This window comes from Gastrolobium bilobum, unplaced genomic scaffold (genome assembly GCF_033153095.1).
Source record: "Gastrolobium bilobum isolate Gb01-03AN ecotype WA unplaced genomic scaffold, APGP_CSIRO_Gbil_v1 utg31179, whole genome shotgun sequence".
NCBI classification, from domain to species: domain Eukaryota; kingdom Viridiplantae; phylum Streptophyta; class Magnoliopsida; order Fabales; family Fabaceae; genus Gastrolobium; species Gastrolobium bilobum.
The window spans coordinates 139,150-162,280 of NW_026896052.1; the positions used below are offsets into that span (position 1 = coordinate 139,150).

Sequence of the window (23,131 nt, forward strand, 5' to 3'; positions counted from 1 at the left end):
AAACTATAGGGTAATAAAAAGTTGTAGCTGCTCCTCTTCTTTTGTCATATGTTGACTGCTTGTACAAGAAAATATTTTCCAGTGCTACCGTTATAAACTTATAATAAGTTTTCAATATGACATGTATCTTACGTTTGTTAGATCATTCGTTAACTCTTTCGGAAAATTTTCATAATTATGAACTGAAGAATTTAATAGCTCAAATAGATTATCAAAAAGATTGCTTTTACCTTTGTGCTAAAGAGAATATGTCTATCTTTATACAAAAAAAAAAGAGAGAGAATATGTCTACTACATTCTTCACACCTATATCTAGAGCAGGAAAAATCACCTACGATCCAGAATATATTTCTCCTTTTGTCTCTGTTTTTTTTTTTTTTTTTCCTCTCTATTTTTACAAAGGGATCACTCAATCAATAGTGATTTCCGAGTTTAAAAAATGCTCTCGTGCACGAGGGATGTAGGGAGTATGATGGCTTATTAGGAGAGAAAAAACGTATGGAATTGGATAGCATCACAGTCGCACCAACCATCGATTCCGAATAATATGTATTTCGAAAGTATATAGTTATAATAATAAAATAAAATTTCTTTTTTTCTTTCTAATATATATGTCAACCGATGTGTAATTATCCTATTGGTGAAATGCACCTACTACAAGAGTATTCTAGAAATTTTCATGGAATTGATGCACCCTAGTGTCTTACCTTGTAGATGCACTAGAAACATGGCAAGAGGTATCTTGTGGGTATATTATAATTATGTAATTTCAGAAGTGCATAATTATAATATTAAAATTAAAAAAAATTCTCTTCAATGCATATGTGTAATCATCCTATTGGTGGAATGCACTTATTACGGGAGTATTTTAGAAATTTCCATGGAATTGGTGCACACTAGTGCCATATCTTATAGGTGCGAGATTACCTGGCCTATCTTGTAGGTATGTGACTGACATGTCGGATTAACATGGCAAAAGGTACCTTGTAAGTATGGGACTAACCTAGCAAGAGGTACCTTGTAGGTGTAGGACTGACCTGGCAAGATGTCACTTACTGATCAGGTGCAAGACTGATTCCGTGTTGATTAATTCAGTGTACGTTTTGACTACGTTAGTTTGAAAAAATTTATCCAATTAATTTTAATTGAATAACTTTTTTGCCCAAACGGTGCTTTTGCCAACATAAGGGCATGACTCCATAATGCTATCAATACACCGTTGATTGACGGAAATCAACGGTTAAGATATTAGTTGTAAGAGGTTGTAAAGAAAAATAGGTTGTAAATATAACCTCTCCCTATATATATATATATATATATATATATATATATATATATATATATATATATGGGTTACGATCATTTTACACCAGTATAAGTTACACTCTTAATCTTGTCCACTGATCCCATTTATATCTAAGGGCTCAAATTTTTTAGTAATGCGAGTCATTCGATACAAGTGGATCAATGGTCAAGATTGAGTGTAAGACTTCTAACTCTTACACCAGTGTAAGAATACCCTGCTCCTATATATATATATATATATATATAAATATATATAATTTTTGTATGAAGGATTAGACCAAGTCAATAATACACTTGGCGAGATCCGATCTCAAGAGTAACGAGAAGAGTTTAGCTAACCGATCCCTCTATTCTCTCCAAAATTCTATATTTTAGTTGGATTTTGAAATTTGACTGTTTTAAACAAAATGATACTTGTGAATTTTAAATAGGGAAAAATATAAGTCATAATTTTAAAAAATATAATTTTATGTCTTTTTAAGTCAAGTGATCATATTTTTTTTCCACTTAAAATGATATAAATTTATATTTTTTAAATGATAAATACTTTTTCCTAAATTTTTCAATAAAAAAGAACTAATTTAATAAATTTTAAATATAACACTAGTTTAATAGTTAATTATTCTTACAATAAGTGATACCTGGGGCTAACACATTTTCCACTAATAATTACTCGCGAACCTAAACTCTAAAATATAAACCATTTTTTATGATATTTAATCGAGACGGGTGCGACATCAATATTACATTACTTACAATTTAAAACATTCAAATAAACATGAAACTAACAATATTAGGAATTGACGAAGATTATACTTACAATTTAATTTTGTTTACAACTTCTTACAATCATATCTTAATCATTGATTTTCGTCAATCAATAGTTATCATTTATTGCGAACTAATAATTAATTATTTAAAAGAAGAAGAAACTATGGGTCAAATTTGGGTTATTATTTTGTGGATATATATTTGAAATGATTTTTTTTTTTTTTTTGTTACAGTTACCGCATTGAATTTCTCTCTCTCTCTCTCTGTTTCTTTTTAGTTTCCCATACCTTAATATATATTACAACTTTTTGATTTTTAAATAGAAAACTAACAATATTCAGAATTTGTATAAAACGAACAGTTTCCAGCTTGATACGAATGAGGGTAGTTGAAACACTCCAAGATTTCAGAGAAAAAAAGAAAGATTGCCATCATCTATTCCTTTCTTTTTGGCATTTTATTATTTTTCCGTTTATCAAGATTTGATATTATCCGCGGTATCTATCTGTTTTCAGATTTAATGCAACTTCCAATATCTTGAGTGTGACAATTCACAACTGCACCTTCCATGCCTCTTGTAATTCGCTCACCCTTATCAACATTATCGCAGAAGGAAAGGTTCTACTCCAATGGCTTCCCAAAATCACAAACTACACTTTCTTCTTGTTCCCTTCATGTCACAAAGCCATCTCATCCCCTTCACACAGATGGCCAAGTTACTTGCAGCCAATGGTGTCACAGTCACCATTGTCCTTACACCCCTTAATGCAGCAAGGTTCAACACAGTTATTGATCAAGCAAAGGCCTCAAACTTCAAAATCCAGTTTCATTTGCTACCCTTTCCTTGCCTTAAAGCAGGGTTGCCAGAAGGATGTGAAAATATGGATGCACTTCCTTCCCCTGAATACCAACCCATGTTTTTCGCTGCTAGCAATATGCTAAAGGAACCACTTGAGAAATGGCTATCAGAGTTGGAAACAGTACCAAGCTGCATTGTTTCAGATATATGCCTTCCTTGGACATCAATTGTTGCATCCAAGTTTAAGATACCAAGGGTTGTGTTCCACGGAATCTCTTGCTTCACCCTCTTGTGCTCACACAACATTAACCGTTCCAAGGTTCATGAGAATGTCACCTCAATGTCAAAGCCGTTTGTGGTACCGGACATGCCTGACACTATTGAGTTCACCAAGTCACAGTTACCTGAAGGAATGATGCATGACTCTGAGGCTTGGAAACACGCTATTGAACAATTCGAAGCGGCTGAACTTTCAGCACAAGGGATATTGGTGAATACTTTTGAGGAACTAGAGAAGATGTACGTGAGAGGATATGAGAAAGTGTCAAGAAAGGTTTGGTGTATAGGACCTCTTTCTTTATATGACAAGTTAATCTTGGACAAGTTTGAGAGAGATAATAATAATAAGGCCTCTATGGATGAGTCTGAATGTCTCAATTTTCTTAGTTCCAACAAGCCTTGTTCTGTCATCTATGTGTGTTTTGGAAGTCTGTCTCGCCTTCAGTCTTCACAACTAAAGGAACTTGCTTTGGGATTGGAAGAATCAAACTATCCATTCATTTGGGTGATTGGAAAAAATGACTGTTCTATGGAGTTAGAGAAATGGTTAGCAGAAGAGAACTTCGTAGAGAGGAATAAAGGAAGAGGTGTTATAATTAGAGGATGGGCACCACAAGTTCAGATACTATCACATCCTGCAACTGGTGGGTTCTTATCTCATTGTGGTTGGAATTCCACACTTGAAGCAGTTTCTGCAGGTGTCCCAATGATAACTTGGCCAATGTTTGCTGAGCAATTCTTTAATGAGAAGCTCATTGTGCAAGTACTGAAGATTGGTGTGAGAATTGGTGATGAAGCTGTTGTGGACAACATGGAGACAGATAAGGCTGAGAATGTATTGGTGAAGAAGGAGGATGTGAAGAAGGCTATTGAACAGCTCATGAACCAAGGTGGTGAAGGGGAAGAGAGAAGGAACAGAACCAGAGAGATAAAAGAAATGGCTCATAAGTGTGTTCAAGATGGTGGGTCTTCCACGTCAAATTGCAAATTATTCATTCAACAAATTGTGGATCTAAGTTCATAATTAATGATTAGGCATATTTGTTGGTTAGTCTTTGAAATGATGGATCAGATCAGGTAACTTATAATTTATTTTGTAACTTTTTGATGCTTCATAATTTTTCCAAACACAAAGACGTTCGTGTTTACTTTTAGCACACTTCTTCGGATTACTTTGTTTTAATAACCACGATAAATTTGATTTGGATTTAGCACACATTTTCATTGGTTAAAAAGCATGAGATCTTACTGTGTTAAGTTATAGGACTCTCTCAAATAGACTGGAATAACTGCAGGGCTGCAGGTACATGACTTGATCGTTTATTCACTGCATATTTTATTGATACAATGGAATTACACTTCTGTGTTATTTCGGTCCACAAAGCTGGTTTCAAATATGACAAACTAATTTGCTTTTTTAAAAAATAAAATAACTAAAATTTGAACTTGCATCTTCTCGAAGACGAGATTCAACTTCTCTGCAAATATGTACGTCTTCTTCATTCATGGTTTTTGTGTGTTCAATTGGATTCCTCGTAGGAAACTGTTACCCGAAAAGCATGTTGAACCGTTGGAGGTTTATAGATATATCCCACGAAGGATGAAGTATGTCAATTTAGGGGTGGTTCACTATGACAATGGTAGAGACCAAGACCCTCTTGAAGCTTTCCACTGTGCAAAGCAAGTATACTGACAAGGGAGAGTGTGTGTGAGTGGCTAGAGTGACTCCACAAATGTACAGAGTAACGATACGAGAGTTGATCGGAGAAAAAGATGATACCCCTATTTAGAGAGGAAGTATCCCTCCAAGAGTGGGTGAGAAAATGCCTTTTGCTGCTGACTAGCCTTGTCTTGTCAAGGTGACAAGACATGCTACCCTATTGTCAATGTACAATGGGCAACATGTGATAAAGAAAAAATCTCAATGATGAGACTTTATGACTCATCATGGATACCCTCTAAAAAGTTTTTGGTACGAGCTTTGATATTGGGTCTCGTGGGCTGGGCCAAAAAAGGCCTATCAGCACAGAAGCCCGCCCTGCCCTGTTTGGTGACTTGCGAAATCAGAGTGCCAAGATGTATAGGAATATGGTTTTGCCTTCCGTAGTGTGTAGTAGAATACAATGATTTAACCTGTCGGTATATCAGCTTTCGTGTATCGACTTTCGTGTCTTATTTATTTGTTGTCTTCAAGTATAGATTGTCTGGTTGGCAAGACTTGACTGCTTCAAACAAATCTTCTATTTTTTTGGTTGTCTTTAAAGATGTTCATGTAATCTCAACTCATCTAGAGGACTAGGTCCATTCTTTCACAACTTATAATCACCTCAAAGGCTTCTTTATAAGTGGAAGAATATATCGTAGCCGTGAGTTGGGTCTTTGAGGTCCAGTTGCTTTAGATATTTAACTCTTTGGTCATTATCATGCAACAGCTAATATAATAGCATTTAAATAAAAAGTTCCACAATATTTCCATTCGAGTAATGTTGTCACTTGTCAGCATTAACGGTCCATACCATCACTACCAGAGGGCCAAACCACCTTCCTCACCTGTAGATTTCATCTTTCCCATTCCACTCCCACCGTCCGATCACCTTCTCTCTCTCTCTCTCTTTTGTTTTGTTATGTTTGTTGCTTTATGCAGCACACACAATTTCAACTTGGGACTTTGAAGTTGAACAACCCTAACTTAAGAATCAGCAGGAGCGGGAATTGCAAACAAACAATCACTCTCGCTCTTATCGCAACGCGCTATAAAGACTTGGGCCAGTCTACTTCAAAAGATTTATTGATTTTTCATAATTAATTTTAAGGAAAATAAATTTCTCATATTGAAAAAGATTTTCTCATGTTAGACATTTATTAATTTTGAATCATCATTTTTTTTTAGTTGTAGGGCTCACCTGATTATGTCTTTGCATGTGACAATGTTATCTCATCTAACATGAGAAAAACATTGTTCTAATCTTAATATTAAAATAATATTCTTTTTTTTTTCTTTTTTTGGTATGCATATTCTTATTTTTCTTAACTTGTACAGAAAAACATTAAGGTGGTGTTTGGTTGGGAGCTTTTCAGCGGATATTTATCTTTCTCAAGTATGGCTTTTAAAAACACCATGTTTGTTTCAACGTTTTTTCACCAAAAACCCATCTATCCAATTTGTCTGGATTTATGAGAAACATAGATATCCGCACTGTTTAGAAACTCAATTTGAAGGTGGGATTTTTCGGAAAACCGGTTATCTGGCTTTTAATGCACTGTTGATTTCATAAAGTTACTTAATTTTCACAGTAAAATTTTTCTCCACCAAACAACTTTTTTTTATATTTTTCTACCTATCTCACTGTATCTATCTTTTCAATCATTTCTCTATCTATCTCATTTTCCTATTATTCCAAAAAAATTTCCTGAATCAAACGCCCCCTAAAAGGAGAACAAAACGCGGGTAATGGTAAATAAATATTCTTGTTTACTATAATTTTAACTATATTCATTAAATTATTAAATAAAAATTGCAAGTCACTGTAATTATTAATATTAGTTACCCATTGTGTAAATAATGATTAATGAAAGGTATATAATTTGTGACCTCCACCAAAATTTCGAAAAAAAGGTCATGTCTTAATCTTACAGAAATAATTACAGCACTAAAGTTTGAGTTTTTAAAATGAAATCACTTGAATAATTGAAGAAATAAATATTAAAAGAAAAGAGTATAAGTAACTAAGATTATTATTATTATTATTATTCAATAGGCATTGAAAATTAGTGCCAACAAGAAATGGGAGAGAAAGGTAATAGGGTTTTATTTGTATCAAGTAACAGTAAAGTCATTTTGTTTCCTGCTCTCACATCGGTAAGTGCGCTATTCTTTCTTCTTTTGTTTTTTTTGTTTTACCTAGGGGGTCCTGCTTTTGCATGTGAGGGCAGGAATCAACTTTTGTTTTACAGTTACTTGATACTAATAAACTCCAAGGTAATAATACCTTAAAAAAAAAAATCGAATAAAAAAAAAAAAAAAAAACGCTCCTTAGGAATTGGTTCTATCGTCCTAAAGAAGTGGAGCTGCGTAAAGGCAAAGGCTAATCCAATTCAATTCGATATTCAATTATGGTAAGGTAAGTAACACTCAGCTTTACTTTTCTTTTTGTTTTTAGCAGTTTTTTTTCTTTTTCCCTTTTTGGACCACGGTCTGGCAAATTTGACACGGAAGTGCTATTGTATTTAATCTCTTTTGGCATCTTATCAAAATATTTAATTTTCATATTTATCATTGAAATAATCATACAATGAAATTTGGCTCTTTAGGACATTTTAGTTCCGATTTAACTATAATCTTTTTCCAATAAAAAAAGGTATAAATGGATTTTTTATGGTGTTACCTAACCAATTAACAGTATTGTCATGGTGAAAATATTATTACATAAATTTTAATTAAAATTCAATAACACTAAAAATCAATTAGTACTAACTAATCTAGTAACATATTTCAAATAAAAATTAAAGAAGACTTCATTTTTTTTAAGGAAATAAAAAATACTATCACTGCTTTTCATATTTCTTAAGCATCCTGTCTCGCCCAGAAAGTGAAAGGCAGCCATTGAACTAGAATCAATTGTACATTTCTACATTTATGCAACAACAATGATGTGGGACAGGTCACAAGTTTTATCCGAAATAGACAGGGGGATTTGCTTTATACTGGAAAATAAAAACATAATACCATGTTTTCGAATTTAAGTTTTCACAATTTAGAAAATTTTGTTAAATTTTGAAATAGATAATTAAAAATATATGTAATTTGATGTCAAAATTTCATTGTAATAGGAATTGTATTTTATTATATCTGATTTGTAATTAGTTACTATTAATTAAATAGTTAATTTCTTAGTTATTATTGACTGCTTGTATAAATAGAAAAAATCCTCGACTAATGAACAAGAAGATTGTATTAAGAAATAACACTTAAAGAGTCTTACTTGTGTACAAGATTATGTTCATTAAAATCGGTCATTCTTTTTAGTAGATTTTGTATAACATTAGATTTTATGAAGTTGGGTAAATTTATTTGTCAGAACAAAAAAGTGTAAATCTGTGAAAAGAAAACTTAGCAAAACTTCAAACAATTTCACTTAAATAGAAAAAGCAAGAACCCTTGCCTGATAAAAGAATAACAAGTCCCCTATACCCTTGAACCAAAAATAAGCAATCATCATCTACATAATAATTAGTTGATATAAACTAAAGAACTGTACAAGCTTGACTTCCAGATTTCAAGTCTTCCACCAATATCAGGTCTGCAAGCTTGGCGGCTCAAACAAATTGCATAGGAGAATATTCTCATTGCATAGGTAAGCGCTTACATCACCAAAACAACTATGAAGGTGCTTTAAGAGAAGTGTCCTACACTACTGATAAGTGATAACCAAGTTGTGAAGTGTTTATTCGAAACCCCCAAATCGAAATGGCGTCCCAACCACCTCAGCTTCACTTTGTCTTGTTTCCGCTAATGTCCCCAGGCCACATGCTCCCCATGACTGACCTTGCAACAATATTGTCACAGCATAACGCAATTGTTACCTTAGTCACAACCCCACACAATGCTACTCGTTTCTCAGAAACCTTTGCTCGAGCCTCACAATCTGGCCTTCAACTCCGTTTAGTTCAACTCCAATTTCCATCTAACGAAGCTGGATTTCCAGAAGGGTGTGAGAATTTTGACATGCTGCCTTCAATGGGCATGGGGGTGAGTTTCTTCATCGCAGCAAACAACATTCTACAGGAACCAGCTGAGAAAGTGTTTGAAGAGTTAACACCACGGCCACACTGCATAATATCTGATTGCAGTTTGCCATATACTGCACACATAGCTACAAAATTCAACATTCCCAGGATTTCTTTCTACGGAATGAGTTGCTTCTGTCTCCTGTGGCAGCAAAATTTGGTCATCTCTAAGGTTCTTGAGAACGTAACAGATTCAGAATACTTTGTCATACCCGACATCCCTGACAAAATTGAGACCACCAAAGCTCAGACACCGGAAGCAATGAATGAAAATTGGAAGGAGTTTGTAGACAAAATGGCCGCAGCTGAAATGGTTAGTTATGGGGCTGTTATGAATTCTTTTGAGGAGTTGGAGGGAGCATATGCCAGGGATTACAAGAAAGCCAGAAATGATAAAGTGTGGTGTGTTGGTCCTGTTTCACTTAGAAACAAGGATCACTTGGATAAGGCTCAGAGAGGGAACAAGGCTTCAATTGATGTGGACCATTGCATAAAGTGGCTTGATTTGCAAAAACCAAGTTCAGTAATTTACGCATGCCTTGGAAGCATATGCAATTTAACTCCGTTGCAGTTGATAGAGCTTGGCATGGCCTTAGAAGCATCTAAAAGGCCATTCATTTGGGTTATTAGGGAAAGAAATCAATCAGAAGAACTGAATAGGTGGATTAAAGAATCTGGGTTTGAGGAAATGACTAAAAGTTTGGCCCTTTTGATCCGGGGTTGGGCTCCTCAGGTATTAATACTGTCACACCCTGCAATTGGAGGGTTCTTAACACACTGTGGTTGGAATTCAACTCTAGAAGCAATATGTGCTGGCGTGCCAATGCTTACGTGGCCATTATTTGGGGATCAATTCTTTAATGAGAAGTTTGTTGTGCAAATATTAAGAGTTGGAGTGAGAGTTGGTGTAGAGAGTCCTGTAAAGTGGGGAGATGAAGAGAAAACTGGGGTCTTGGTGAAGAAGGAAGATGTTGAGAAGGCTATAGACAAGTTAATGGATGAGTCAAATGAAACTGAAGAGAGAAGAAAAAGGGCCAGAGAGCTTGCGGAGATGGCTGAGAGAGCTGTTGAAGAAGGAGGGTCTTCTCACTTCAATGTGACCCTGCTAATCCAAGATATTATGCAACAATCTAACAAAGACTAACATTTTTTCCACTTGTCAAAAGCAGATTGATGATGTTTGTCTAAGTTGATATGGCTAAGTTGTCAAGATATTCCCCAAGCGCTTTTGCTTTTTGAATAAAAGTTCACAATCTTCAGTTATTTTATGATTGTGAAAATTTTAACCTTTAATATAGCTTTTTACATTAAAATAATAAATAAAAAATATTTTAAGAATCGCTAACCAATAGATTTGCAAATACGACTACACAATCCGTGGTTCAAAAACCAAGGATAGGTGTTTGAATTCCTAAAGCACCTTAACCGGATTTTTTTTGACTTTGTCAGCGTAAATTTTGTAAATTACTTATAAGCTCCAAAGCACAGACACTCCTTTTTAAAAAAAAATTGTGTGTCCGACATGGACACGCTCCGATACGTTCCGCCACGCGGTCAACTCTCTGACACGTTTTTTCGACACGCAATCAACTTTTTTTCGACACGCGATCAATGCTGAGACACGTTCGGACACTTTTTTTTTAAACAAAAAAAATCTTAATTTTATTTTGTTAACTAAATATAAAAGAAATAATTTGTAAGTTAATTTTTTTCTCTTATGAAATTTGACACGAAAAATTAACAAAGTACGAAAAATTATTTATATTTATATTTATGTTATGAAATTTAAATATTTGATTGGTTATATAACTTATTATGGACTCTTATATGTATTAAATATAAATTATATTATATATATTAAAAATTTCATTTAATATCAAAACGTGTCTCAACGTATCGAAATATGACATTTTTTAAAATTAACGTGTTGGTGTGTCGTGTCGTGTCCCGTGTCTGTGCATCATAGCTTATAAGTTATAACTTTAAATTTTATTTAAAATTACAACGATTTTACAAAGAGAAATATAAAATCATTATGATAACTTCATTTAACAGTTTAAACTTTGGAATAAAATGATTTTTTACATGATTTTAGAACCTTAATGATCCAAAGGTCATAAATTTGATCATCACCATTAAAGGTGAAATTGGACCAGGTTAGACCAAGTTTTAGCTTTGATAGCCTAAGCCTATGTAAAATATTTAAAGACTATATTGGCCTATTAAAAACATGATTTATAGGTCAGGTCAGGTCTGGTCAAATATTAAAAATTAAAAAGTCTAACATGGTCTGAGAAACCTACCAAGTTACAAACTAAAATTTAAAGTCCAAACCAAACTGAAATATAAAAAATAAAATTTCTTATTAACAAAGATCACATGAAATAATATTTTCATTAACAGCACATGAAACAATGTTCGTAAAGATCACATGAAAATTTTATATACATAAATACATATAATTTGCACTTTATTTACTAATTTAATTTAATATTACATTTTAAATTTTAAATAAATATTTATGATTTGTTAAAATAACATCAAACTTATTACTTTTAAAATTAGTGTTACAAATCATTATCTCAGAATATGTCTTTAAGTGAACAATATATCATAAATATACTACATTATTAAAAAAATTAAAAGCCTAACCTGTAGACTTTTAGGTCATTCTTAAAGTGGAGCTATAACCTAATTTTTAAATGAACTTTTTTAACAGTCTAAGTCTGCTCTATTTAGAAAAATAGAGTAGGTCGGATCAAGCCTTAAATAGGCGAAACTGTAAGCTGACCCATTTACATCTCTACTTATCGCCTTTATTTTATTATTAAATAATTAATAATACGGAGTTATAACACATGTAGATTTATTATTATTATTATTAAGAGCTGGGTTGTATAATAAAATATTTTTAAAATCATAAGTAAATTAGTTTTATAATTATAAGTAAATTATAAAAAAAAAATATAATAACACATGCAAATTATAAGTAAATTATGATAATAATAATAAAATTTTAAAATCATTGTAATTACGCCCTTATTTTATTATTAAAATCATAAATAACGGATTCTAATTCATAATTTCGCAATCTATTCGGGGGATCTAAACCTTGTTAGTTTGTAAGCTAATTCTTAGAAACTATGGTCGTAATAACGGCATTAATCATTGGTTAATTCATTTTGAAATTGATAAGATGTTGTCAATATTTTACTAAGTTGCTTATATTTGGATAAATCAGTGTAATTGTTTTTCTGATTAGGAGACATGTGTTACTTGTACTATGTTTATGTTTATATGAAACTTTTCTGGGTGGGCATGAAATGATTTATTTCGTGGTCGTTGGGAGAGAATGCATGACTACTTATAATGTCTTCCCGAACACTACTAGGTAAGCACAAGGGTAACAGGAGGCAAAGTTTCCCACAAAAATAAATGCGTGTACTCAAAACACTTGCTGCGCAAGTACAGGTAAGCTAAGAAGATTGACAAGCACACGTAACCTGACATGTACATGAAGGTTAACATTCTCAAGAACAAGAGAGTTCTTATGGAGAGCATACATAAACCCAAAGCTTAGATGGCTAGAGAAAAGACTTGTCTGACCAGTTTGAGGCCAAACGTGCCAAGAACAATTTTTTTTTTTAAATTACAATTATTTTAAAAAACCCATTCAACAACTTGAACTTTGGATTGAAATAGTTTTGTATATGGCTTCAGAGCCTTAGGGAACAAGTGATTATAAGTTTGCTCTTGCAAACCAGATGGTATTTGTGGAACCTCCCAGTGATATACTATTATTATATCATGCTAATCTTGCCTCTATACTCTATAGGGAGGGAGAAGGTCATTAGTATTTTTTGATTAGTTTTTGTTTCTGTTTTTTTTCCTTTTTGTTTACTTCACTTCTATTTTTTGTTTGGGAGTGGTGGTGTGGGTGTTTTTATTTTTTATTTTTTATTTTTTTTTGTGGGGGGATGTTAATCTTGGGTCTTGACCCAACATCTAATCATCAGAAAAATTATCAACATTCTACAAGGACAATACAACATGGGAAAGCAGAAAGAACATGAACTAATAAGATACAATATCACATAATGACATAAAGCATACTTTGTCAACTGTATTGCCTCCTTCATCGTTCAATCATAAGCTTCAGCAATATTTCCCAAACAGAACTTGATTAATGTCTAGAAATCCAACTGATATAATAAAGAGGCAGAAAGAACTAATTGGAACAGCTTATACTCAACTCATAACTTTCGATACATTTAGAGGAAGGAGACAGGAAACCAATCCAACAATGAGAAGCATCAAGCACTGCATGATTATTTACCACATCAAATGTGTGTAGCCGTTAATAATTCACTCAATCTAATTCGGATTAGCATACTGAATCGATAGCTAATGGGAAAATACTAATAGGGGTCAGGATGGAAACTAGAAATGCAATTCCTAACATTGAAATAGCATTGATGAGAATAGATTTTTAAATAACTTAAACATCCTTGTTTAAAATAACCATTAGATACTTGACTTTCATGAAAGCACTGCCCACCAGTTCCTAAGACTATAAACTGATACAAAAAATCACGAGACTACTTAAAGTGAGGTTGAATTTATTTGATCAGAGAAAATTTAGAAAAAGCAATACCGAACAATATAATGAGTGAAATTATCTGATAACAGCTCAAGTTCAAAGGCATCAGATTGACAATACCCACATGCACAGACATCCTCACATGCTCAATTGACAAGACCCACCCTCACTAACCATGCAAGTAATATGTAAACGACAAAGTACAGATCACAAAAAGGTCAACAACTCCGTAAATATGCAAGATAACAATTGTCCAATGCCTCAGAATTTTAACGGTACAGGGAAGGGAAGATAGAGAGAAAGAGAAGAGTTCTCTGTTATTGCATATCTTGTGTCAAGGAGAATGATCTCCTCCACGGCTAATCCCCTTTTCCAGAGTAACACGCTCGGTTACACAGTATTTCCAAAAGATACCCCATAAAATTTTACTCAACTCCGTGTACAAAATACCTATTATAAAATGAGAGGAATAAATAGAATTTGATACTCAAATTGGAATTTGCACCAAAACAAATTTAGTCACCTAATTTCTTAATGCCATCCTAACTAACTGTCTTTCTGACTTCTCTAACTAACCTGACAACTTTCTTTATTCTTTCTAGCATACACTCTCCATGCTCTTCTCCCAACACTTTTCAATCCCTTCCCTAAAGAATTTGTAAGTGCTAAAACACAAAAGGCATATTCCACATAAATGAACATTTAATACGTATCTTACCAAATGTGTATCTAATATGCATCCGAGTGCGACAAGAGCGTGTATTTCCAGAACAATAAGAATTCCGAGAATCTTTTAAGAGCATGTCCTGCCTCTGCTTTTGTTTTACTGCTCTTTCTTTCTTCTGCATTGATTTTGCTTTAAAGTTTATTTCAATATCTCAAACCACGATAAGGGTATTCCCTAGAATAGACACCTGTCAAACAATAAACAAAAGCAGATTCATACCTTTCGAATCTTTTCAAGAATAGGAATAGCATCACTTTGAAGCTTCTTGCCAATAGCAACTTCCGCAGCAGACTGGCTGAATGAGAAATTTTTCCTGCAATTAACATTCAAAGACAAAGTTAATTAAAGTTTCAAAACCAGGGAAGCAAAGGAAGACAAAAGGCAGTTAACTTGATCTTACAGCTACTTCTGAAAATCTTCAATATTGGAGGCAAGTGTTTCCCATTGAAAGTTGCTGGTGGGAAGTGATAAACATCCCTTATCGGAGTCCACTTAGGCCTGATATTAACTTATATTTTGGTGAAGTAGGCAAGTTTAGCAGTCAAATATAGTGTTTTGTCATCTAAATTTGAGGGAATTGGAAAAAAAAAAATTCCCTCTTTCTAGGATTGTACATATTTTTTGCTTCTCCAATTTTTGCCTCGGAATCCAAGAACCAATACTTTTCCTATGTGGTATGATTTAGAGAATGATTTTGGTATGATTTTGTACATATTTAATGAATCTATGATATTAGTTTGATGTATCAGCTCCCTTCTACCATAACATCGCTTTTGTCTGAGGTTTTCATTCAATATATGATAAACATAACCAATCATGAATCTAACAAAAACAAGTATTTAAACTTGAAGGTACACAGGATTGGAAAAAACACAGAATAACAAGAAAGACCTTGAATGGCCTTTTTAACTATATAAATAGAAGAACATAATTAAGTTATCCAGTTATCATAGTTCCAGCACCTTCATCAGTCAAAATCTCGAGTAACAAAGAGTGTGGGACCCTGCCATCAATAATACTGGCCGTTTTAACACCTTGTGCGAGGGATCGCACGCAACAATTCACCTTCGGAATCATGCCACCACCAACCTTGCCATCCTCTATCATACCCTTCACCCCTCTTATATCAATCTTCTTCACCAAGCTCTGCGGGTCATTCCGATCCTCCAATATCCCCGCCACATCAGTCAACAATATCAATTTCTCCGCCCCTAGCGCCGCCGCCAACTCTCCAGCCACCGTATCAGCATTTATGTTGTACGGCTGTCCGAACTCATCCGCCGCCACAGACGTCACCACCGGAATGTGGCTGTTATCGATCAGCGACCGGAGAACAGTCGGATCCACATGCGCCACCTCGCCAACGAACCCTAGGTCGGCGGCTCTGGGGCTAGGTCGAGCCATCAGGAGGCGGCCGTCCATGCCGGAGAGGCCGACGGCTGTGGCCCCTGCTTTGTTGATGAGAGACACCAGGGTCTTGTTGACCTTGCCGACGAGCACCATGGAAACAATCTCCATGGTCTCAGCGTCGGTGACTCGAAGGCCGTCGCGGAAGACGGCCTGAATGTTGAGACGGCCGAGCCAGTTGTTGATCTCCGGGCCTCCGCCGTGAACCATGACGGGGCGGAGACCCACGCAGGAGAGGAGGACGAGGTCGTTGATGACGGAGGCTTGTAGCTCAGGGGACTTCATGGCGGCGCCTCCGTACTTGACGACGATGATCTTTCCTCGGAATTTTTGGATGAAGGGGAGCGATTCGGAGAGGATGTCGACTCGGAACTGACCCGGTGTGAGGGACTCGGTGGTGGGTGGAAGCTGAACGGTGTTAGCAACTGCTGAAATTGTGGGGAATTTTGTACAGCGACAGCGATCGGAAGGGAAAGCCAATTTAGAAGGCGTTGATGTTGGGGTTTTGGATATGAATGAAAAAGATGAGCACAAATTTGTGACGCTTTTGGCTGCCCCTCCAAACATTGTCTCAGTCGGGTACAGTGCGTGAGTGTGTTTGAAGTGACTGTGAGAGTTGCAGAATTTGGTTATTACTCGACAAATTCAAATTTTTAGTTTTAGGAGATAAGATCAATGTTAAAGGTCGCCGTCAACGACGTTTTTTTAGGAACTCCAACTCCTACTGTTGGTTTTTGAACCACTGATGGTGTAGTCGTAATTTGCAAATCTAATGGTTAGCAATTCTTAAAATAATTTTTATTTATTTTTTATTTTAACGGAAAAAACTATATTAAAAGGTTAACATTCTAACAATCATAAAAAAACCGTAGAAGATTGTGAACTTCTATTCAAAAAGCAGAAGCGCTTGGTATAGAGGAACTTATTGCATTCAATAAGATACGCATAAAAATAGCTCCACACCTTAGCCATATCAACTTAGACAAACATCATCAATCTGCTTTTGACAAGTGGAAAAAATGTTAGTCTTTGTTAGATTGTTGCATGATATCTTGGATTAGCAGGGTCACATTGAAGTGAGAAGACCCTCCTTCTTCAACAGCTCTCTTAGCCATCTCCGCAAGCTCTCTAGCCCTTTTTCTTCTCTCTTCAGTTTCATTTGACTCATCCATTAACTTGTCTATAGCCTTCTCAACATCTTCCTTCTTCACCAAGACCCCAGTTTTCTCTTCATCTCCCCACTTTACAGGACTCTCTACACCAACTCTCACTCCAACTCTTAATATTTGCACAACAAACTTCTCATTAAAGAACTGATCCCCAAATAATGGCCACGTAAGCATTGGCACGCCAGCACATATTGCTTCTAGGGTTGAATTCCAACCACAGTGTGTTAAGAACCCTCCAATTGCAGGGTGTGACAGTATTAATACCTGAGGAGCCCAACCCCGGATCAAAAGGCCCAAACTTTTAGTCCTTTCCTCAAACCCAGATTCCTTAATCCACCTATTCAGTTCTTCTGATTGATTTCTTTCCCTAATAACCCAAATGAATGGCCTTTTAGATGCTTCTAATGCCATACCAAGCTCTATCAACTGCAAAGGAGTTAAATTGCATATGCTTCCTAAGCATGCGTAAATTACTGAACTTGGTTTTTGCAAATCTAGCCACTTCATGCAATGGTCCACATCAATTGAGGCTTTGTTCCCTCTCCGAGCCTTATCCAAGTGATCCTTGTTTCTGAGTGAAACAGGACCAACACACCACAATTTATCATTTCTGGCTTTCTTGTAATCCCTGGCATATGCTCCCTCCAACTCCTCAAAAGAATTCATAACCACCCCATAACTAACCATTTCAGCTGCGGCCATTTTGTCAACAAACTCCTTCCAATTTTCGTTCATTGCTTCCGGTGTCTGAGCTTTGGTGGTCTCAATTTTGTCAGGGATGTCGGGTATGACAAAGTACTCTGAATCTGTTTTTATGTTCTCAAGAACCTTAGAGATGACCAAATTTTGCTGCCACAGGAGACAGAAGCAACTCACTCCGTAGAAAGAAATCCTGGGAATGTTGAATTTTGTAGCTATGTGTGCAGTATATGGCAAACTGCAATCAGATATTATGCAGTGTGGCCGTGGTGTTAATTCTTCAAACACTTTCTCGGCTGGGTCCTGTAGAATGTTGTTTGCTGCGATGAAGAAACTCAACCCCATTCCCATTGAAGGCAGCATGTCAAAATTCTCACACCCTTCTGGAAATCCAGCTTCGTTAGATGGAAATTGGAGTTGAACTAAACGGAGTTGAAGGCCAGATTGTGAGGCTCGAGCAAAGGTTTCTGAGAAACGAGTAGCATTATGTGGGGTTGTGACTAAGGTAACAATTGCGTTGTGCTGTGACAACATTGTTGCAAGGTCAATCATGGGGAGCATGTGGCCTGGGGACATTAGCGGAAACAAGACAAAGTGAAGCTGAGGTGGTTGGGACGCCATTTCGATTTGGGGGGGTTCGAATAAACACTTCACAACTTGGTTATCTGTAGTGTAGGACACTTCTCCTAAAGCACCTTCATAGTTGTTTTGGTGATGTAAGCGCTTACCTATGCAATTTGTTTGAGCCTAGCCTGCAGACCGGTTATTGGTGGAAGACTTGAAATCTGGAAGTCAAGCTTTGTTTTTTTTTTTTTTTAATAAAACGTGAAAGTTGCTGTAGTAAAGTAAACGATATTTTTATTCAGATAAAAAATCTAGAAGGTTCTTTATGTGAAATTTGACTTGCAACAATATAAATATTTAAAAATGAACTCAATTTTGATTTGTGCTTGTAAGATATAATATATTTAAGAAAATATAAGTCAAGATTCACAACTGACTTTCTTGAAATTATAATAATCAAAAAATTTATTTTGAAGTTACCTTATATAGAAATTTTTTAAAATTTATTACATCAAGCGAAAATAAAAATTCCCATCCGGACTACCAATTCAACTACTACAAATCCCTTTTCCATGCCATCGAGTGGTTCGATTGTGTAAAGATAAAAGCCAAACAAAATATTTGATTAAAATATATGATTCTCAATTAAAATGTATGATTCTTTTACGAGCTGACCCTTTCGAGAGAGAAAAATCCGACCTCAATCAATAAAAGAACGTAACCATCAAATTCACGATGTCAGCTTTCGGAGACCAACCAGAGATAATTTCGTAATTTCTGATTATATTACTCATTTATATGCAGCGAGGGAGAAAAACAAAAGCATTCTGGGTAGCAATCCTAATGTCCGGCAGCCTTCTGAGTGGAGTCGTCCGAATCTTGGTTGGTTGAAGATCAATACATATAGTGCCTCATCCTTTCATAAGAAGTCTGCTAGTTGCGGGGGCCTTATTAGATATCATAATATCATAATGGTGCCTTTCTGAATGGTTTCTTCTTCAGATTAGGCTTCTGCAATCCATTAGATGCAGAAATTTGGAGCATCCTCAAAAGTTTAGAGATGGCTTGGGAAATTGGTTTTAGGAGAATAAAATTGGAATGTGACTCTTTGAATGTAATCAGTGTAATACAAGACAAAAATAATAACTCCAGAAATTTCCAGGTTGTTTTCCATATTCATAAGTGGCTCTTAGAAGATTGAAATGTATGTTGGGTTCAAACTAAAAGATAGAATAACAGATATGCCCACTGACTTGCAACTAGGCAGTTTGATGGTCCTAGAAATTTCATTGTTTATCCTAATCCCCCTCTCTTTCGGTTAGAGCTTCCCTCTCTTTCGGTTAGAGCTTCTTCTTCAGGATGCTTTCATAGATCTTTTAATTTCTCTTGTTTTGTAGGTATTACAAAAAAAAAAGAACTTACACAAAAAATCAATGTTATTAAAATCGGTCCGGTCATTGACCCGATCGATGTACTGGGTCAGTGGGTCACTAGTTCAACCAATAGATCACTGATTCAACCGCATGACTCGGTAATTATATGTATTTTTATGATTTACATTAAAAAATTATAAGCATACTCAAATATTTAAAAAAAAAATGATAAAAATTTCAAATATTTTAATATAAAAAATAATAAATCACATATTATTATCCAATAAATGATCAAACAAAAATATAATGATCGTGATACGGGGCTTTAGGTTCAGAAAACGACATCTTTAACTATAAATCAAATCAAAATTTTCTGAATAGTGCATAATTGAGATAATATTAGTGTTGTAAGTACATAACTTATGTAAGTCAATAAGAAAAAAAAAATTCAAATATGTCTATTATGATTTATTTATTTTTGAAAAAATAAATAATTTGATTTTTTTTTTGGAACCGGGCCGGGTCACCGGTTAACCGACCGGGTCACCGATTTTCATGAAAACTGGTCGGGTCACACCGGTTCTGATGCATGGCCGGTCTGTTATATCAACCGAACCGGTTATATGACCGGTTCACCGGTTCCAGGGTCGACCCAGCCAGGTCGGACCGGGTTTAATAACACGACAAAAAATTACATTTTAATAAATAAGATATATGATATCCTTTTGTATATTTAAATCATAACAATTGTAATTTGAATAGTAATTATAAAAATTTGTTGAAAAAATAGATACATTTGATATATAATTATTATTAACTAAAATTTGGTTTTATAAAGTTAATTAGTAAAAAGGTAATATTAAACTTAAAATATGAAATATGAATCACTTTATTTATTTATAGAATAAATAAAAATATACTATAAGAAAAAAAAACTATTTGTATAATGCCCAGTCGCTTGTAGGATCAATAACTATCCTCATAAATTAACATAAAATTTTTCAGCGTGCTTTGTCCTCACTCCCACATTTCCTGAGAAACTATGGAGTTCTTAAGTTATGGGCTACCGAAAAGTAGATGTATTCTATTGGTATAGGCAGTACCTATTAAATTTTTTAAGCTATCCTCAACTGTACAATCTCATACTTGCACAGCCTCTGGATCCCTCTCATTTTGGTGTTGATTCAATACATTTATGTACCCCTTTTCGCTGGAAGCCTTCTAAGAGTCACTCCTTGTTCGTGTCTCTCATGTTCACTGACGATCACTCTTTGCCCTCGTCGACGCCCGGGATATTACAATTCGCGCTTGACATGTTGCAAGAACCTCTACCTTTAGGAAGAAATAAATGAGTTAGCATCACATCTCAAGCCAAAACATTAAGGTTATAAATTTATGAGTCTTTGAGTATTTATATCATCCTCACTTGGTTTATGTTTAACCAATGTAAAACTTTATGTGAATAACATATTTTTGTCATCCTTTTTATTTTATTTTATTTACTTATGTTGCTACTTGACTTTATGTGAATACCATAATTTGTCATCCTCTTTATTTTATTAATTTAATTATGTTGCTACTTGTCTTTATATATATATATATATATATTTTCTTATGTTGCTGGAGATAGAAATCTTTTCCTGCAGACACCATCATAATTTGTGTCCTTCATCTTTTTTAATTTCACGTGGACCCCAACATTTTATGTCTCAATTGCAGATGATTCTTATGTTGCTGGAGATAGAAATCTTTTCCTGCAGACACCATCATAATTTGTGTCCTTCATCTTTTTTAATTTCACGTGGACCCCAACATTTTATGTCTCAATTGCAGATGGGAAGTCCCTCCTGTGAAAAGAGAGACATAAAGCCTTATATATATATATATATATATATATATATATATATATATATATATATATATATATATATATAGGGTTTTATAAGAGTTATGTTATAGGAAAAATGATTATGTAATGTTATAGAGATTCGTTTTGCGTGCCGTAATTTTCTTTTTCTTTTTTCTTCAAAAAGTGCGGGCCCCATAAAATGTTGTGTGTGTAGGAAAGTTTGTTGTGTCATGTTAAATGACAAATGCAAACCCCATATATATATATATATATATATATATATATATATATATATATATATATATTATTTTTATGTTAATAAAAAAGGAATTAGTATAGAAACTATATGCATCGAGGCTTGCTTTGCCAATACCTTAGTTGTCTATTGTCTGACGCTCCCATCTCATCTCTATTGAGTAACTCAACTCTATGCAATAAGGCATCGCCAAGGCACAAAAAATACTCCTTTATATGGGCTTTTTTTTTACCCTTTTACGCCTCTTTAAAATAAAATTTACCAGTATATCCCCATTGTTTTACTATTTAAAAATTGACCTTTTACTAAAATTTAATATCAATCTATTCATGTTTGACCATTGACTTGATAATGTAATCAATTACATGGGCCATGTAATCGATTACATGAGTTCAAGTTTACCATAAAATTTCGGAAGACCATAACTTTTGACTCAAGAGTTCGAATTAGATGATTTTTTTTGTTCCACATAACTTTTTGAGATCTACGCATTGAAAAGTTCTTGGAGGATTATTTGTTAGTGTTGAAAAGTAAAAATTTAAATAACATTATTCACAAAGATAAAACATGCCAAACGAAGCACAAAAAAACATTTTTTATGATTTTTTTTTACCAAATCCCCTTCGGATATTTGCCAATGCGTAGCTCTCAAAAATTATGAGGAATAAAAAAAAAGCACCGAATCTATAAAAAAAAAAGCACAAAAATTTGTAATGCAAATCGGTCTTGTAATACCACAAAGCTCTTCCTCAAGTCTAATAGTATGAGTATATGACTATAGAAACTTATTTGATCCAAAAAATTCTGTTGAAATTTTTTTTATGGATAAATTCACTGATATAATTGATTACCGTATAATGATGTAATCAATTACGTGGATATTGTAATCGATTACATGGTTCAGTCAACGGTCAAACGTGGATATTTTAAATTTAATTAGGGAAAAAAAGGTCAATCACACCCTTTATATGTATAAAACCGAGACTGCAAGCTAGAAAAGATACAAAGAACAAAAATGGGGATCAACAAAAAGTGAAGGTTTGAAGCAACACCTGAAATTGACTCCAGTGAGATTTATTCTCTGTCTATTTTTAATTTTTATTATATCAGTTTAGAAAAACATCAATAAATTTTTTCATGATATGTAATTCTTATGTTTCAAATGAACCTTTTTTAGTTCTTTTCCTCTTCATCTCCCCCTCTTCTTCTTTTCCCCTCCTTTTCCTTTATCTCTTTTCCCCTTCTCCATCTTCTTCTTCCTCCTCTTCCTCTTCTTCTTCTTCTTTTTTTTTTTTTTACATTTTTTTTTATATTTATATATATATATTTTTTTATCCCTCCGTATCTTTCATTTGGGTTTATCTACCACCAACTTCAATTAGTTTGGGATAAATATGTTATTGATGTAATAAAACTTCAAATATTATAGATGTCGGAGCGCGTCTGAGTGTCATGAAGTGTCGGACAGATACATCAAGTTTTTTGAAATGTCTATACAACATAAACTGTGGCAATCGTTGCCGACTTGAATCGCACCAACCATCAA

The 23,131-nt window shown here is 34.4% G+C and overlaps 3 protein-coding genes across 11 annotated transcripts; 2 read left to right on the forward strand and 1 right to left on the reverse strand.

Moving 5' to 3' along the window:
- Nucleotides 1–2,705: 2,705 nt before the first annotated feature.
- LOC133297473 (UDP-glycosyltransferase 73C3-like) lies at nucleotides 2,706–4,227 on the forward strand. The gene has a single exon (XM_061496634.1). It carries the CDS (start codon nucleotides 2,706–2,708, stop codon nucleotides 4,176–4,178), a length of 1,473 nt encoding a protein of 490 aa, XP_061352618.1. The 3' UTR covers nucleotides 4,179–4,227.
- A 4,115-nt stretch (nucleotides 4,228–8,342) lies between these two features.
- Nucleotides 8,343–10,610, forward strand: LOC133297470 (UDP-glycosyltransferase 73C2-like). The gene has a single exon (XM_061496630.1). It carries the CDS (start codon nucleotides 8,622–8,624, stop codon nucleotides 10,083–10,085), a length of 1,464 nt encoding a protein of 487 aa, XP_061352614.1. The 5' UTR covers nucleotides 8,343–8,621; the 3' UTR covers nucleotides 10,086–10,610.
- A 2,309-nt stretch (nucleotides 10,611–12,919) lies between these two features.
- Nucleotides 12,920–18,325, reverse strand: LOC133297464 (acetylglutamate kinase, chloroplastic-like). 9 transcript variants are annotated; one of them, XM_061496618.1, is made up of 4 exons: nucleotides 15,231–16,701; nucleotides 14,488–14,581; nucleotides 14,260–14,383; nucleotides 12,943–13,261 (listed from the first exon to the last, which is right to left on the reverse strand). In XM_061496618.1, the coding sequence occupies exons 1-3, from the start codon at nucleotides 16,240–16,242 to the stop codon at nucleotides 14,365–14,367; spliced, it is 1,125 nt and encodes a 374-aa protein (XP_061352602.1). In that variant the 5' UTR covers nucleotides 16,243–16,701; the 3' UTR covers nucleotides 12,943–13,261; nucleotides 14,260–14,364. The 9 variants fall into 9 exon arrangements, with proteins under 9 accessions (XP_061352597.1, XP_061352602.1, XP_061352603.1 ...); XM_061496619.1 differs by having other exon boundaries at nucleotides 12,943–13,991; XM_061496615.1 differs by having other exon boundaries at nucleotides 14,260–14,397.
- Between the last annotated feature and the right edge of the window lie 4,806 nt (nucleotides 18,326–23,131).